The following is a 19,178-nucleotide window of genomic DNA, read 5'->3' as shown; positions in this document are numbered from 1 at the left end:
ACCAATTCCAGAGGTTCCCTCTGGATGAATAAAGGTATTCCTCAGTGCAGACAACAGCGAGGGCAACCACGCTGGTATCACCACTTTGTCAGAAACCGATTACGGCATAAGCTTTCTGTAGTGGGCTAGATTTGTTTTATGTTTAAAGATTAAAATGAACACAGTATCAGGGGTGTTGCTTCTGCAGTCTTTGCAGCATACGCACACAGAAACCAAAGAACAGCTGTGAACTATTTAAGTTGTACCGATAAAGTCCGATTCAGTGCCAGTGGTTAAGTTCCTGTTAATCACTGTGTGTTGTTCAAAATAGACAATGTTCAAAATGGTCTTATGATAAGACCAGAATGTTTCGCGCTGGTAACTGGACCAAATAAAGCTGACGCTGCAAACAGGATTAACAGTGCTTTTCTTGGAGGTGAGCAGTGATAGGACAAGAGGGAACAAATGTGAGTTACAAGAAGGGAAATTTCAATTAGATATTGAGGGGACAAGGAAATCACAATGAGAGTAATCAAACAGGGCAAAAGAGGCATTGTGGAATAGCCACCCCCGGAAATACTCAAAACTCCAGTGGACAAGGTCCTGGTAGCCTGATATGAGTTAGCCAGATGACCTCCAGAGGTCCCTTCCAGCCTAAAAATATATCATGATTCTACCAATGTTTCTTGCTTATATACCATCATTGGCCTGGGTAGGCCCTTCAGCTCTGACAGCAGGGCACTACTAAGCATGCGTACAGGCAGTAAATCTAAGCCCCCCAGAGGTGAGTCTTGTCTAATATAAATTTAATCTGTGGCACCAAAAACTGCAGATGATGATACTGAATATTATTACAATAGAAAATTGTAGTGTTGTTCTTTTCCAATAATTGTGTTTCTTACGAAATAAAACCTCAATCTATAATCTTTCTAACACAAAACACCTGCTGGGGATAGACGGTTTGCTAAATTCTCACAAACACCCATCCATGAAACCCTTAATGGGTTCGGAAAGCAAGAATCTACATTTAATAGTTTATTTAGACAGTGCATTAGATAAACACTATTAGGAGGTATTAGAAGAGATTACAAACATCCCATGAGACAACTGCATTTTGTATAAAATCTGAATCAGCATGGAAGCTTATCTAGAAGCAAGCAAATTCCTGTCAACAGTAGTGGCTGAGTAACAGGATCAATAGTTACGAACTGCCAAGGGGCGAGACTCTGAACACCCCCCCTGCAGTGACAGGGATGTAAGTTACCCAAATTCTCAAGGCAAAAACAGAGCAGGTGTTCAAGGTTCTGTGTTCATGGCCACAAACAATAAGCTTCAGACAGAAGACAGGATTTAGTGAATAGCCCAAAGAGGACAACTGCAGAAGCATAAACATTTAGCCAAGTAGCTGTAACTCAGAATTACTCTATACAATTGAATTTGACTACTGTTGCCACAACAGGCAAAAAGTTCTTTTAAAACTCCCTTAACTTAGCTAGAAAATATGTTCACCTACTCAAAAACCGGCAAGGGTCTTTAAAAGCAAAACAAAACAAGACATGGTTTTTCACCCACATTGACTGACTGATTTGGATTTCCAAATCAAATCTAAGTAGCAAGACAGTGATGTCAGACTAATTAATGATCTGTGTCCACTTTAAAACACTGGGAAGTTGCATGATTTTTCAGGCATTGCCCACCCAACTCAGAAGAAAGATTATAAAAAGCTGAGGCTGTAACAGTAAGATCACTGTAGAAACAACAATAGCACCTCAGGAACTTCCCAAAGGTGCTGTGTATACGGCTCAGCCCACAAAAAGCTGAGTGCATCTTATCCACACACATGCAAAGTTAGATGAGTTGGTTTAAACTGCTTTTGAAGTTGTCCAAGTGCTTTGAGGTGATTTGGTGCTCACCCAAGCTGTTGTGCCTACTCTGATGTGCAAACTATAACCTCTGCCAGAGAGCTGGTAATAAACAGGAGAAGGAGAGAGGAAAAGCAGCACAACCTTAAAAACATTGCAGCCTTTTCTGATGTGCTTTTCATCTCCTGGTGGAATTTCTAGTCACCTCTAAAAACCATGAACTGAATTACAGATGCTGTAGGTTTCATGCATGAGCTACTGTATTGGTCTGCAGGTTTTCAAAATCCAGAAGGGATGCATTTCATCCCACACTTCCAGCAAGCCTACTTTTGATATAACTTTATTGGGCACAGAACTGATTTAAACAGAAAATGAACTCACTGAAGAAGCTGCCCAGCTGTTGTAATTGTGACTGTCCAGCTCTTTGGTAACTGAAGATGCATCTACAATGGCAGCAATGAGGTACAAAAGGAAGGCACTTCCATTAAAACAAAGACCCTGTTGAAAAAGCAAACACCACGAGTAATTAACATGCACACACAGTTATTACCATTTTCAATTCCAACATTACAAAAACTATCCTCTGAAATATAGTGTACACATCCAATGCACACAAAAAATGTGATTCTTTTTACCTTCTTCCAAGTTTCTATCTGTAAGATTACAATTTAACTGCTTATTTTGAAGATTCACAAACATTAAAGCACATTTTGGATAAACTGTTCTCTCCAGCACACTAAATCCAGAAGGGTCTTAAAGGTGGTGCACTGTGATTTTCCAAAAGTGAAAATAGAGACACAGTTTGGTTACCACAGCCTAAGTGTTAGGCAGTAAGAATATGACAAACAAAACGAAACACACACACACGCCACAAACAAACAAACAAAAAAACACCCGCAATTTGAATATATTTCTAATATACAGAAAGATATGCTGTAGGAATCAATAACTTGTGGCATATGAAGAATATTTATAAAGCTTCCAAAACGTCATTTTCTCCACTTCTGAAGGAGATAGAGAGGGTGTAATTTTTGCAGTCATTTTCTTCCACCTTTGAGTATCTTTCCCTTCTGCCTGTTCTTGAGAGGAGAAAGAAGCAGATAAAACCAGAGAGGATAACAGTCTGGATAGACTACATGGGTCATCAAGATCCATCCATGGCAGATGCTGCATTTCTCTTCCAGGGAACAGAGTTAATGTCTCAGGGTACCGATGTTTATTACTAAGAAAGAGCAAAGCAGATACTATTGATCTCACATAACACTACACAGAACAAACAAGGACAGTTTGTTCAGGTTTTCCATGTGAGAGAGAACAGGAAATGAAGAGAGAACAGAAGTCTAAGAAGAAAAAGGTATGAGGGGGGTTTTAAAGTACATAATTTTAATAATTTGTCCTTTACTTACTAACTACTTGATCATGGCTATAGGAAGTTCATTCTTTTTTTTTTTTTTTAAATCCCCCAAAACTCCACCCTGCTACTTGTCTGGCATATGAATTTGGCCATAAAATATACTTTTAGTTCACTTGTGCCATGTTTAAGAGGAAAACCCATTACATACTTTGCACCCAGCTACAATTGCACGAATTAGTAACTCAGTTTAGACCAGATCTCCTGATGTTGTACATTATCTGCTTCCTTCACCTTCTGGACCCATGTTTGCACTCTATAGTGTCACCCAAATATCATAACCCTTAACTCTGTTGCCCCAGTTGTCTCTAAATGTTGTTATACTGGTCCAGCTCCAACTTACTAATTTCCACGGTATAACCCAGTGGATGCTAGGAATATATGCCAATTATTCACTATGAATAGTCACCAGCTCCGGTAGAAGGGCTACAGCCCAAGAAGAGAAGTCCAGAAGGCAACAACAACAGCTGTGGCCACATCAGCAGTTCCCTCATTGTGGATCAACAGCTTGAAGTGGTTGGTAAGGAAGCTTCTCACATCCATCCCCAGGACATTTGGTTTTGGCAGAGTTCACTTCAGATTTAGCGGAGCCTAGCCCACAGACACGTGCTCCCATGACACTTGGGGTTCAAAACTTTCTGAAGGGAAGCCATTCCCTGAACACGCGCCTTCTCAACTGCAGGTCCCTCCAGAGAGATGCATTCTGTGCTGTCATCTGTCAACGCGTCAGTCTTCAGGTCACCACTGCCTGTATGAGGCTTCCTGTGCATAAAGCCTTCTCACATTTTCCAGAGCAGGCTAAAGGGTACGTCTTGTGGTTCCCAAGTCCTTGCAACTTCAGGGTGTTTGGAAAAGAGCCACTTACCCACCTTTCCACAGGGAACCGTGGGCAGTGCCTCAATGCTCCGATGGAGTCCAGGGCCTGGCGCTTGAGGTTTGATCCACACACTTATAAATGAGGGGGGTTTATCTAACCTGTATCAGTTGATCTAATAAAAGGTATTATTGCTATCCACAGATCTACCTCTCCTGTTTCATCTGGGCATTACAGTAAAAAACAACTGTCAATTTCAGGATAAGATACCAACAATTGGCAGGTTTAGGTGAACTTCTGTAAAGCACTCATTTTCAAACTCCAAATTTGATTGCCTAGAGTATTTGTTGTTGTTATTTTCAGATTTTCCGTTCCAAAAAGACTCAATTACCTTGGAAAGCTACAAATCCCTTCAATATCTTGTCATGTAGAAAAGAAAAAAAGCACATAATTTTTGAGAAGCACTGCTCTGGGAAATAACGCTGTTGGGGAAGATGGAATGCAATGCAAGCTGATTGGGCCTTTACTGCCAATATATTACTCAAACCAAATGGTTCATGCTAAATTACCATCTGCTTCTTAAATTCAAATTTACCAGATTTTAAAAGCTTCCATCGATTGTTTTAGCAAAGAACTTGCACTATTAAGGAGAGTCAGTTTTGAAGTAGATCTTTTGGGTTAATTTGCAGTAAAAGTAACTGCATCTTAAGCAATTTGGTAATGTGCTTAACCTGCAAAAAGTGGATTTATGACAGAGAAGTCCAGATGTAATTTTGGATACTGCATACAACAGGCACAGTTGGAGCTAACTGTCGCCTAAGGGGGCAGAGAAATAACTAGCAGAGGCTGAAACTCCAAACACTTCAGGGAGTAGGGGGAAGGTGGGTGTAAACTCAATCACTGAAGAAGGTGTGTGTCACTCAAAAAGGCACACGTCACACAAAAAGGTGTGTGTCACGCTTTCTTAAATGAAGACATTAACAACATCTCTCTGAAAAGAGACACAACATTACTCCTGGCCAGCCCGGAGTGGCAGAAGTCCAAGTCAAAGGCTGTTCCCGTCAGGTCTTTTTATACTTTAGGACAAAACAAGCTGGAACGCAAGCATCTTTTATTTACTTTGCATTTATTTTCTTTTCATGTTATCCTTTACCATAAAAGGAGACTCCCTTTTGGACCTACATTTATGTGATCTTATCTACAATATGTTTGGAACTCAGAGCAAGAACTATACTCAATATGAAGTAGATACAAATCAAATACTACAGCTTGCCTACCACATAGATCAGGGACAACACATTTATGTGCAGCTGTTGTCTGATGATAGTGTAAAACTGATGAAAAGGGTAATTATTAAAGCTGTATACAAATGGATACAAAGATGCTTTCCCTTTAAAAGTACTTAGGTCTAATGCAATGAGAAAAAAAACAAAAAACACACACAAAACCAAAACAACAAAAAACCACCACACCTTTAAATGTACCCAGACACATTACTGCTGTAATTGAAACAATCCAACATTTCTATAGCAGTATTATAGCCTTAATGGTAACTGCTGGTCATGAACTTGAAAACAGAGAAGCTATCTGAACACAATCCTGGTTGTTCTTATTAGTAATTGCTATAGGTGGCTATTTATTACAGCAGCGAATGGGAAGACAGAAAGAAAAGAGTATTCAATTTTAGTCATGTACACAATATAGTTGATAAAAAGCTGTTTGCAACACAGTAGTCAAATATATTTTATCATAAAAATAACAGAATTCTAGTCAATAATCTTTAACTAGTAAAAACCAAAGAACAGCATCTTATTGTAGCATACAAATGCAAAGCTAAAATTTATAATTCTTGGATGGGTCACAAGTAGCCAGTTTGCTGAGATGACAATGACTTTTAGGATCTGAACACCAGTCTGTTTTGAAAATCATGTAAAAATATGCTGTTGAGAGGTACAGCTCGCCAGGTTTGTTCAAACCACAAAAACCGGATCTGAATTTTAAGTGTCTGTGAAATTTTTCTGTGATTACATTAGCTGTTTATCTGATTTGCATTAAGTCTTGAGCTAAAAGCAAAGGATTACATGGAATGTAATTTACATACGTATAACACTATTTTTCAGCCCTGTTTTCACAGTAGGCTGTATATGGATTGTCAGGCTTTTGCTACCTCTGAATCACCTTTGCTTTTATTTTAGCAGAGGAAGACTCATGGTTTAAGAGCCAGGGTCCCACTTCCAATTCCTTGTGTTGATTCAAGTAGGGATTTCTGCTGTTTAAGCCATATGGCCAGGACTGGTAGCTCAGAGGCAGCTACAGACTCATTGTTCGTGGGATGTAAATCACTACAGGGAAAAAAAAGAGGCCACTGTGCATAAGTATCAGTCACACGCACATTATTAAAAATCAAGTCACTACATCAACTGCTGAACAAAACAGTGAAACATCATAGGAGAAGTGCTTTAAAAATGTCTGGGTAGTATGAAGGTTAAACACTGCAGGTATGCAGCCACACTAATTAGGGAAAAAAGCTGCAAAAAGCACTAGTACAGTAGGTTAACAGCACACACAGAATGGATCAACACTTTATTCTCTTTATAACCGAGCAAACCTGAAACCACAAAGAATGATTGTATTTACCACCGTGGTCCATGGCACCTGGGGGATCCTGGTGTAGGTCATTGTCATGTAGATGATCAGGAAGAAGACGGTGAGAACCCAGTAAAACACAGCTACAAACATCACCCAGCCGAAGGCTGGATATAGAAAGTATTCTGTTCCAGCAATCAGGGTCCACACCAGCAGCCCCAGTATCTGCAAAAGTTATGGAGAAGAAAGAAAACTGTTGCACAGTCTTAGACCTCACACGTTTGTTCTAGGTCAAGGAACAGCACTGCTATTCACATAACCACTTGATGAGCTGAGCTGGGATGCTACACTGACAGAATATTAACCTAACAGAACAAAAAAAAAAAAGAACATATAAAATTAGTTTTGCTCTGACAGGGTGTCACAAAGGGAAAGGCAGAACAAGGTGTTTCAGTGTTGATTTAGCTCACCTTTATGGAGCCATACCTTCAGTGGTGTTACAGCTAGCTCTCAAAAGGATTGCTTATTGTAGCCTACTAGCTTACAAGCATGAAAGTAAATAATATTATTTTGCAGTCAGTGAAGTCACTTTAGAACGAGAGGCCTGGGAAGGACCCCTGGGATCTTCAGGTCCCATCTGCCAGAGTCACAGGTAACTGAGTAGGTGGGATTTAGTTCAAAATGGACCATACCTGCCCTGTGGACTGGCAGGCACCATAGGCACAAAACAACTCCTAGGACTTTATTATAATAGGTATTAGTAAAATATCAGCAGCCACCACCACTGTAACATGCTGCTGGACCAGAGCAGGTGAGGTTGGGAATTCCATCATATTCCACAGTTCTTAAAACATCTCCCAGGTGACCTGACTCTGAATAGTAGACAAGAACTCACATTTGAGCAAAGTCCTCAGGCAAACCAGTCTGCGGGGAAAAAAACCTCCTTCCTGATCATGAAACTGGCAATACATGTTAAAAGGGATGAAAAGCAAACAAAAGTGAAATCAAGTCATATGCCTCAGGAAGAAAAAAAAAAATGTCTGTTTTGCAAGTTTGTGTTGCAATTAGAAAAAAATCTTAATTATAAAAAGAAAAGGATATTGTATACTTTAAAAACAAACAAACCAAATAAACCAAACCCCACCACACATGGTTTACTGAAGTCAGACATGGGAACTAAGTTTCTTATATTTGAAACGAGGCTCATCTCTTCTTGCTCTCTGGACTACAGTGAAGATGCCCAGCAGTGAGAAATGGAAGATGACATTAAAGCAAGTAGCAACACACTTATTTAACAAACAGCCACAGCTGGACAATCTAAAGAACCTTCTACTCTGTCTGCAGCAGATGTCTGAAGAAATGTGTGAAAAATAGACTACGCAATAGTAATATTTAATTGGACTACGTTCCTCAGCTCTTCGGAGTGTGCAGTGGAAAGAATTTCTGAGCCTACAGTGGTATCTTTGTACTCAATAGCCCCTGATAGAGGATGACAGTTTTGCTACAGCTTCATTTGCACAAGAGCTGATCCTATTCCCATGCAAGTTGTTGGCCATGGTCCCATTTATTTTTCTTTTACTGAACTGAACATGTAAACATTAATGATATCTCTCTAAACATTGTATACAAGACAAAACTACACTGTTAAACAGAAGTTTATTGTAATCCGTCCTGCTAACTTTCAGCAGTTACCCCACCTTTAATTCATCCTCCCAATTGCCACCCAAACTTAATTCAGCCTTCAATTTGTTGTCTTGTGTGATCATAGTATATTTCTGTATATTACTTGTACATTCATCCATATCTGCACCATGAATACATAAAAGCACAGCATAAATGTCTATTTATCTTTTTTTTTTTTTTGTCTTGTAATAATGTCTTGTGACATAATGGTCTTTTTAATAGCATTTTTTTTCCCCACAGTTTTCACCAATTCAGCAATTTCTCCTTGATAGGGAACCCTAGAACTTGCTCGGACTGGGATAAAAATTCCTACTTTCCACAGCAAACCAGGGGAGGGCAGCATTGCCTCACCAGAACAGCTCAAATAGCATTAACTGGGTAGTCTCAAATATATGCTGTTCTTTAATGCAAAGTTAACGGTTCAGCAATGTTTCCCATAGTTCATTTTAATTCTATTTCCAACAACATTTTACTAATAGCAGCAATTCAGTTAATAATACCTCAAATTGCACAAACTACCCATGATTAGATTAAAAACCAACTCAATTTTAGTGTAACAACTGCTCTAAGATTAAACAGTCCTGATAGCCTGTTCCGCTAACAAAATACTATTTTCTTAGGATAGAAAGTTGCTTTTCATTGTGCTCATCCACTTTAATGTAAATTTAAATTCACCATCCAGAAATTATACCAATGAATAATTGGTTTCATGCTTGATAAATAATTATTAAAGACAGATTTATCCAGATAATTATTAAAGACAGATTTATCCAGATTTATCCTATTCATATCCTAGATATGAATATCTAATAAAATACCCAAAACAGAAACTTTGAAGATGAGACAAAGAAAACAAAGAAATAAAACACCATTAAACACCATGATCTACCAACAACAGTGTTGGGTTTTAGAAAGCTTTTAAAAATAGAAGTGGACTCTCTCATAAAAAGCACTAGACTATGAAAAATGCTTAAAGCTAAATTCAAAACATCTAAGATTGATAAGGACACCTCAGCTTATGTAATGGATTACTTCTGGAAAGAGTAAAAACTTCATAAAAAGCAAATTATTAAAATTGAAAAGGAAAATTTTGAGGTTACATGAGACCTTACATGACCGCACAGTGAAGATAGCAAGACATTAGCTAGAGCACTGGTATTCTCACTGGTCACTGTTTTTTCCAGTAAAATTCTAACCTGGTGTTATCACCCCTCTTTCAAGATCATTTTAATATTTAAGTGTATTGTATTCCAAAGAACTGCTTTTAATGCATGTTTTTAGATAGCCCATATCAATGGCAGAGCAATTTATCTAAACAATTGAGATGCACGACGGATGTTACAGATTTATATTCTTAACCGGTTCTTGGTTCATATGCATCATAACTTTGATGGGTTGCATATTAGAGCGCATCTGACATTTTCAGTTAGATCCAGATACTCTTACTGCATATTATTGGAGCTGACAGGCTGAAAAAATATTTCAGATTTCTTGATTAGACCTGAAAAGGTCAGATCAGCCCATGGCCAACAATTCACTCAGTGTGTAGTTAAATGATACGGCAAATGGTTTTATTGCATATGTAAACATATGCAATAAATTGATTTAAAGTTCACACTGGCTGTCAACATCTACAAAATACCTAAGGAGTCAAAGGAACACAGGCATCTAGACAAGTCTCTTGTGATTAGCTTGTCTCAGCATGTTAAATACCGAGACAGCTCTTGCAGTGTTAAAAGCCTGTCTCGTAATACTCTGACCGTCCCTTGCATTACACGTTTGTTGTTCAACAGATCAGTACAAACTGGATGACACTGGTGCATCCGCTGGAACTGAGAATACCGCTTTTCCTGCTGATTTGATAACAAACTTCCTCACGGGGAATAATGGGCTATATTCAAATGCCATCTTGATGAGCATCTAGTGTACAGAATCTGGCGAGTGAGTGATAGGTAAGCGTTACCGTAAATCAGAGACCGGCAACTGCAACACCTGGAGAGCGCCCACAGTAATTCAGCGTGTACAGATCGTACAGAGCTTCCCAGCTTCACCGCGTCAGATCAGCTGAAAGCCAAGGGAGAAAGCTCCATGCAAGGACAGGGAAAGGCCTGTATCTCCTTATAACCAGGTGTCCTAGAGTGTATTAGCAATAGCTAAGTGTTTCGTTTTAATTCATGAGCAAGTCAGAATATGCTTATCTGTAATTGCGGGAGCATACTACAATCCTGTCAAAAATGACTTAGAGAAAGGGAGGGGAAAAAAAAGCATCAAGAAGACCAAAGAAAATAACACGTGGTAGTTGATGAGAGCAGATGCTGGGTCCTATGACACTGGGCCTCCCCAACTGCATCCAGTTTTTCAAGTCAGATGGGGAATAGGGATTTCACTCACCAGTACAGGATAAAGGCAAGCAGTTTTCCCTTGTTTATTGCAGTCTCTGATTTCACCTTGGACATCTATTTTGCGGTCGTTTGGCTGCTGTTTGATCAGGTATCTCCATTACTAGAATGCATTAATATGTCAAATGCACTAATGCATACTTCAGCAGCTGGCAGATACCATAAAAAGGAAATAACTTTGTAGCAAAGTCCAATATTATTGAGTGTGCAGGTTTAAAATTAGATGCTCTATTGCATATTCAAACCCTTAAGTAAGGGCCATAATTTTTCTGCAGTGCTGAGAACTTAAAAAATATCAGACTATTTAGTCACTGGAAAAAGAAAAAAATAAAGGCTCTGTTGCCTAATAGAGGAGGCACATCTTATGTCGCTGGTACAAGTCAGCAGGTATGAACACAGGTTTAATCTGGGTATTCAGTTTTGCTTTTTGAAGCAGCTTAGAAACTGCAGAACTGAATTTGTACTTGCAAACTGTATTTTAAAAGTGTATGATGTGGTGACTCCTCTCCAGTGATGTTAAGCATTAGAAATTCTACAGCATTCACCTTGACTGGCTAACTCAGCAATACAGTAAAAAAAAGTTTATGTTGCCCTTTCAAAGAAAAAAAGAAGTCTCATTGTGGCAGGACTGACAGGGAGAAACACCCAAGGCCCACCTAGTTTCATGAAATAAAATTAATAATAAAAATGATAATAAAATCATCATTAAAAAACACACAAACACACACACTACAAAAACAAACCAAAAAACCCAACAAAACACCAAACAAACCACAACTATCTGGCATGTTTGCCTGAAGCTTTTACTATTCTTTATCCTAGAGATGCTTTCTATGGCCATTTCAGTTCTCTGTGTGCGTAAGGATTTATATAGAATTGCTACTGGCACAGATGGAAGTGATGGTGGAAGGAGACTAGAAGAGTTGTGCATTTGCTGCAACAATTATCTCCTGTATTTAAACATGGACAGAATCCAGCAAGTAGAAAGCACGACATCTTGTCTCTCCTTCCCAAGAACAGAGATTTACGACTTGAAGAAAGACAGACCGTTCTAAATTATTGCACATCATTATTTCACCACTAAATCATGTCAGGAGCTACCTCAGCAGCAGCACGAGCAGCCTGTGAATGTCTCAGCCTCCATCCTTTTCTGCCCTTGGCTACTCTCTGCATGCAAAAAAAGCCCAGGGAGTCTCCTGTGTGCAGGGAGAGCACAAACATTTCTCGTGCCTATTCCCTAATTTCTTGTCTCACCTTTCATGGCCCTTGGGATGACATGGTTGGAGATAATTTTAATCTAAGGGAACTAAGGGTTAAGCGTGGATTGCTAAGGGCAGCCAGACCAGCAGTTCAGCACGACAGGGGCTCCCCTTATTTGATGTTGATTAGTCAAACCACCCTTTGGGTGTTTGTAAGCAGGTGGTGAGATTAACAAACGTTTTTCCAATCTTGCCTGACATAGATCACACACCAAAATGCAGGATCTTTTATTGTGAATCAAAATGTCCAGGGCTGGGAAAAAGGACATTCCTCCATTGTTCCTCTATGACATGCCCAGGGTCATCAGTGGTAAGAACAGAAAAATATAATTGTCTTATATTTGACAGATACAGAATGATTTTTTTTTCTTCCAGCTGTGACTAAATGGAGGTAAATGCTTGCACTGCAGTTCAATAAGCTTTTTAAATTGGAGTTTTGTGGTCTCAAGCGTGATCAAAGAAATGACATGCTACGATTCTGCCTTCTGTCACTAGAGGGAGCAAAATCATTGCTTTTCCTTAGAAAAACGCTTTAGAAGGGGGCACCTGTGCAGGCTTCAGATGCCCAGCAGAAACATCAAAAAGGCGATTTCCACCCAGTGCCAGATTGAAATAAGCGATATATATACAGAAATCTTTCACAAGGTTTATGCTAAGTCAGACCATCTGCACAAAGCAACTTCCATAGGTTCATTTCCATACTGGTACCAACAGCAACATCATATGTAGGTTTATCCACAAACTACTTGAAATAAGGATCATAAGGAACCAAAAGCCAAAATCTAAAACCAACCAAACCCCATGAAAACAAAACAAAAAACAAACAAACACACACACACACACACTCTTCCACGCTATTTAGAAAAATGTGTTAAATTGTCCATGGAGGAAAAATGCCTAAGAAAAAATAATGTAAAAGCCTGCAAGTACTGGATAAATCAATCAAATATAAATCCAGACTGAAATACAAAAACATTAAAAAACCTTGTTTGTACTACAGTCAGAGAAAAGACAATAACCATGTTTTAAAACTCAGCTTTTAAATCTGGAAGGATTCAAAATTAAGTAATATTTCTATTAACACTGAGTAAAGATGCAAAGACGAGGAAATTCAAAAACATCTTCAGCTACATTTTTTAGAGATAGAAGATGTTTACTTAAGTGTCTTTGAAATTTCAAGGACCACGGTAAGGTACTCTGTAATCTAATCAATATATTGCCTTAGCCTACTGCTTCTCTTTCCCAGCCTCAAACACTTTCTAACACAAAACATTACAACGAGTTGACATCAGGCAATCACTACAGTCACCCTCCTCATCACTGACGACACTATATATATACACCACTTTTCCTCATAAGCATTCGGTGTCATCAGGAGTTGGAAGCATTTATTTTGCCAAGAGCATCTTGATGGAAGAAAGCTTTGTGATTCACCTGGACTGTCTTCTGCTGAGACAGTCCCGCAGAAAAGAACTTGGGCTCTACATAGATGCAGGAAAAAAATTCATTTGAATTCTGCATCTTTTTAAGGTTGTAGACCAGATAAATGAAAAGTCTAATGTTTTTGCTGAGACTTTCAGTGCCTTGCCTTCATAGCAAAATTTAAAAATCCACAGTGCTTGCAGAAACGTGCCAGTGGTCATAATGGATATACCAATGAAGTATGTTATCATTTTTATACACTACAACTCAGTGTCAAACTGAGTAGCAGCTACACATCTCAAGTCTCTCCCACCTTTGAAAACATTTCATAATAAAACCAGTCAAAATTCAGCCTCTTCTATGTTCACAGAATTTCTAAAAATTATCTGAATACCTTTTAAATTATTTTCAAGCAATCCATATCAGCAATGAATCCTCCCACAAGTATTCAAATTTTCTGTTATGCTGAGCCAGTAAAGAATCATAGAATCATAGAATAGTTTGGGTTGGAAGGGACTTTCAGAGCTCACGTAGTCCAACCCCCCTGCAATGAGCAGGGGCATCTTCAACTAGATCAGATTGCTCAGAGCCCCATTCAGCCTGGCCTTGAATGTCTCCAGGGATGGGGCATCTACCACCTCTCTGGGCAACCTGGGCCAGTGTTTCACCACCCTTAGTTTAAAAAAATTTCTTCCTTATGAAGTGCTAGTACTGATGTGCAGACCGTGACACTCCTTATCCAGATCAGCCATGCAGTGAGGATGTACTGATCTGGCCATGGCATACATAAATAAGGATATCGGCTTCCACTTACAAAAGAATTCATGCTGAGAGGCAGAGCCTCTCTAATATACTATTTGCTCCATCAGGAGTGCCCAAGAAACTATAAAGTCTTACTGGGAAGAGCAGAGAGAGAGAGAGAGGCATTTGGTGGTTGGCACACAATCAGGAAACTTATTATTCTGATCAGAATGGGTACTGCAATACTGCTGTACTGCCTACGCAGAAAGACAAATGCATAAAGAGCAAAATGCAGTAGCACACCCCAATTTCATGTTACCTTAATGGGTCTACCACCCATGAAAATGAATAAATCACAAAGGTTCTCTTTCTCTAGCCTCCACTGACCGCACTGCAACTCATGCAAGAGGAGTCTTCTGTGATATGGTGCCCTGGCTCACTGCAACTGACAGCTAAAAAAAACATAATTGGAGGGTTGGAGAGAGTAAGGAAACCATACTGTCCATCCCAGCAGCGTATTATAATGCTCAAATGTCTCTTCACCTGAGAAACATGCAAGGAATGCGTGAGACCAGAGCAAACACCAGTAACACGGACCGTAAGGAGGTAGCTTAAACTAAAAAAAGCAAGAGATGTTTTCTGCAAAACACAGACTGTCCCACCTCCCATCAAACATGTGAAATCACTACAGAAGAGCTTATTTCTTACAGTTTCTCAGGAAGTTTTGTCTGAAAAAATAACTAAAGGTAGAGTAATGGATATTGAGAAGATAAACAAGAAATAAGATTGTGCTTGGGTCATAAATTTTGTTCCACGTCATCAAAAACATCACAATGGAAGATAGACACTGTTAGGAAAGAAATAATTAAAATCTCCACCAAACAGAGCATATCACTATGCCTTATAAATCAACGGTGTATCTACGCATTGAGTATGTTCTGTTCATTCCTCTCTTCCATTTCTAAAATGATTCAGTCAGATTACACAAGGCACAGAGAATGGCTCCTGCAAGAAAAGAAAGTTAAGGCTGGAAAAAAGACGAGTCCAATTTTCTGTTGAAGACTGAAGGATGATATGACAGAAGTCTGCAGAACGGCAAGTGGCATAAAAAAAAGGAACAAGGACTGGCTCACAACACAAGCAGCATACAGCTAAATTAACAAGCAGAAAGTTGAAAAACAAACAGAAGGAAGTTATATTAAAAAAATAAATAAATCAAGAAGTAAAAAACAATACATAACCAAATTGCATAATTCATTGCCACAGGAAACATCATACACACTCCTGGATAACAGGTTGTCCTTGTCTGTGTATAATACCTATATTAATTATAGTCAAGATGCAAATTTCAGCTCTGAAAATTCCTATATGTGCAGTTTGGTAAGAACTAGAAAACTATAGCAGAGAAGGATCTTGCCATATGTGCTCTTTCTTACACTCCTCCCTAAGTTTTCAGTATCAGTCACTATCAGGTACTAAATACTGGACTAAAGAGACCACCAACCAGATACATTACAACCACCGTTACTAACTTCAGGTTTTAATTTGCTTTACTTTCCTGAAGGAGACCCTGGGAACCAAGTATTGGAAGCTGCATAAGTGTTAATCAAATAGGATGGGATGACTACATGCCACATCAATATAAGATTTGTGTCTAAAGTAAAATCACAAGGAATAATCTCAAGCAATGGTGAAGAAACTTGCTTGAATTATATCACCCTAAAATCCATCATCTCAGCAGAGCAGTGGTTAATCATTAACAAGCCATTAAAATGTATACAAAGCACAAAGATTGGTCCTTGTACCAGGGCACTTTCCACATTAAATGCGTCAAGGTTTTTGAGGGCTGCATTCAGGAGCACACTAGCGTTTACTGACGCCTGTAAATTCTAACTTAACGCTCATGTTTTGCCTCAGGATCTACACATGCAAAGACATATATAGAGGTTATTGTGCAGTACGCATATCTTATACGCCCCTGCTAACACAGTGCTAGCCATCATTTTATCTACATGGCCACAGCAGAAGACACGGCCTCGTCTTTGCCCACAGTGCTCCATTATCTGACAAAAGTAGAATATAGCGTGATGGGCCTGCCCCAGGTCAGTCACGAGAAAGACCTGCAACCAACCCCGGAGCTGCCGCAGCTGACTTGGAACGCACTGGACCCCACTATCAGCAGCTCCATCAGGGCCACAGTTTAATGTAAAAAAAAAAAAAAAAGAGGGGTGGTGCAAAACACCACTGAAGACAAACAGCCTGTCCTAAAAAGCTCTTACTCGCCTCTCCGGAAGGGCACTGGGTGAAACAGTTGGAAGGCAATGACCTCCACAGCACTTAATCTCAAAACGCTGACCTCAAGGCAAGGAGACCGCCTGGACTCTTATCCAGCAATCACGAGGGATGCGAATAAAAGGAACAGCTGCCGCTCCCTTTTCCTTCCACTTCTGCAAGGCCCGGCTGGGGCAGGGATTGCTCCCACCACCTAGCGTGTCCCAAAAAGAACCGCCTTGCTGTGGCGTGGCGATGCTGTTGATTTCAAGATTTCAAATCCACCATCTTCAGAGCTTCCTGACAGAGCTGGGGGAGGCAGCGCTGCCACTGCAAACACCACAGTGTTGTGGAGCTGGGAATTGCTCACCGGAACGAATTCCTGCAACGCTTTGCTCTTCAGCAGCGGAGAAAGGAAAATGTAAAGTAATAGTATATTAGAGCAAAACACAAAATAATCTGCCTTTTCTGTTACTTTCTGAGGAAATTTTTACTTAATGCTGCTTTTAAGTATGAATTCTAAAGCAGACAATTACAAAGCAAAATAGTCACGCAGAAACACACAAAGCACAGGATAAACGTCTTTGTTTCCCAGTGCTTGCTTTTATGCTGCCTCTAGAGGTAGGGGCTTTTGCGAAAAATCAGAAGATTTGGTACAAACAGTTTTTAAAATTGCACATAAATCCCATACTCTGATTTTTTTGTGTGTTTTAAAAAGCACTGGTTATAAATCATCAAGGCAGGCGAAACTACAAGGTTAAATGTTTTTCTTTTTAACGTTAAAATATTAATGCATTTTGGCGCTCTGAGTAAAAGTTGTAGCTTATTTGCTTGAGAAGTAACATTCACAAGTTGGTCCTTTAAACAGTCCTCTCCTTGTACAGGCAGTAGGAAGGAAAAACACATCCTATATGACCCACAGGAGATACAGTAGTAATTCATTGAATTGATTTGTAATAAGCCCTATGATAAAATCCATACTGTGCTGCATGATTTCAGTTTTAAAAGATCTTCATACTACACAATTACGTGCAGATTTGAGAGCTCATATTAGCAGGGAACATCGGCTACTTGGTGGAAGGACTTCAAAGGGCTTGCAGTGCTTCTTTGCTGCAAATTAAATTAAACATGAAATTTTTAAAAAAAAAAAAGGAGGAAAACCATATTGGCAGGCTTTTTGAATTCTTATTTTGAGATTTGAAGCTGAGATTTGGACAAAGGAAAAAATTTCCTCTCCTCACATTTAACAGGAATTTCTATGGATGATGAATTTCTTATCTCTTCTCAAGACAGAAACCCTCCCAGTTTTTGGTTTAGGGTGTTTTGGGGGCTTTTCTTGCATAGGGCAGATGACAAGCTTAAGATTCCGCCTTTTGTTTGTTCAAATGTAGTGACTGGTTCACAAATATATGGGCGTTTTTCTGAGAAAGGACGCAGGCTTTCAAGTCAAGTAGCAGAGATGTATTTCTGGAGGTAAAGACCACGGTACAGCCCTTGCGCTCTGAATACAATTTCTCCTTTATAAAGCACATGTACAAACTGTGAGTGCTGAATACATGGTTATCTTTGATACTTTTGGAAGTGTATTGTGAGGAAATTATTCCTCTTGCACAGAAAAATTAGGAAAAAAGAAAACTATTAGCTTCAGTAATCTCTAACTCGGTAATCTCTTTTTACTTTTTATTATTTAAACTGGAAAAGCTCAGAAGTGGGTTCTGAGCTCAAAAGATACAGGGTCACGTGTGTCTGGCTGAACGAACCTTCCCCAATGTGGCTATTTATTATTATTTTTATCACTACGACTACCATTGTTTCTTTACGGAACATGATGGTAGGAAAGGTTTGCTCTTCCAATAAATTCATGTAAGTGAAAAGAGGTTTGAGTTACCTGTGTGTTCTTCTACCTTGATCTTGGCTCTTCTATCTAAGTAAAACTTTTCCTTTTCTATAGCACTCCTATCTTCCTTTCTCCCATCTTCCCTGAAGGAATACAGTTCCTGAGGGTAGAAAAATACCAGCTTCTCAATAAATGGCAATCATTTGTGCACGTTGCTTTTAACATTTAGTGCGTGCGTACACATAAAATACACGCACCCACAAAGAAAGTCATTCTGCCATGGTTTGTATGTTAATAAGGTGAACTATTTTAAAAATAATTCCTAACAATGGTTACTTATGAATTATGACTATTTATGTGGTCCACTTTGTTTAAATGGTGTCTACTTTCTTCAGGAGAACAATGCTGTATACAGCTGCTTTATTAATAATGTCACTGGCTCTTTGTTGCTATTTTTACATCTCCATCTTCCTGTTAGGCCATGTAAATAGGAGATGCCTATAATTAGCAGACATACGGCATTGTTTCACAAATCTTAGCTGTTACATTAAAATAGAAAGCTTATTACTTCTTCGGGAATAACTTTTATTTTGCCCTATAAAGCCAGATATGATGTGTTGGAAAAATCAAAGACGGTATCTGCTAAGAAAGGCAATGCTGCATTCCAAATCCACTTAAACATAAGAAAAACATTAACTGCTCATTCAAAAGAATTTTTTAATTATTTTTACAATGAAAGTATAATATCTTTTCATTTCCAGCTGAATACCACAGAAATTGGTGATGTCCCACACAGAGTTTTTGCTCACTGTGACACAAAATCCTATAGTCACCAGAAGTTTTAACAGTTTCCTTTGCCTGACAAGCAGAAGACACGAGAAAGTAAGTCTGCATCCAGATGTGGTGTTGTCTGC

The 19,178-nt window shown here is 39.1% G+C and overlaps 1 protein-coding gene across 2 annotated transcripts in view; it reads right to left on the bottom strand.

Moving 5' to 3' along the window:
* Window positions 1–19,178, bottom strand: part of CMTM8 (CKLF like MARVEL transmembrane domain containing 8) — a 37,187-nt gene that overhangs the window by 1,072 nt on the left and 16,937 nt on the right. The window contains exons 2-4 of one of the 2 annotated variants that reach the window (XR_010470131.1): window positions 18,316–18,424; window positions 6,704–6,877; window positions 2,223–2,339 (exon numbers count right to left, since the gene is read on the bottom strand). Coding sequence is in view for 1 of the 2 variants with exons in the window: in XM_065051626.1 (XP_064907698.1) it covers window positions 2,223–2,339; window positions 6,704–6,877 (291 nt within the window). In the remaining variant the exon portion in view is untranslated. The remainder of the gene's footprint in view (window positions 1–2,222; window positions 2,340–6,703; window positions 6,878–18,315; window positions 18,425–19,178) is intronic. The other variant, XM_065051626.1, reaches the window with a different exon arrangement.

The sequence above is a fragment of the Columba livia genome, chromosome 2 (assembly GCF_036013475.1).
Source record: "Columba livia isolate bColLiv1 breed racing homer chromosome 2, bColLiv1.pat.W.v2, whole genome shotgun sequence".
NCBI lineage: Eukaryota > Metazoa > Chordata > Aves > Columbiformes > Columbidae > Columba > Columba livia.
The sequence above is the reverse complement of the archived record's forward strand: the minus strand, read 5'-3'. Positions and strand labels throughout refer to the sequence as shown.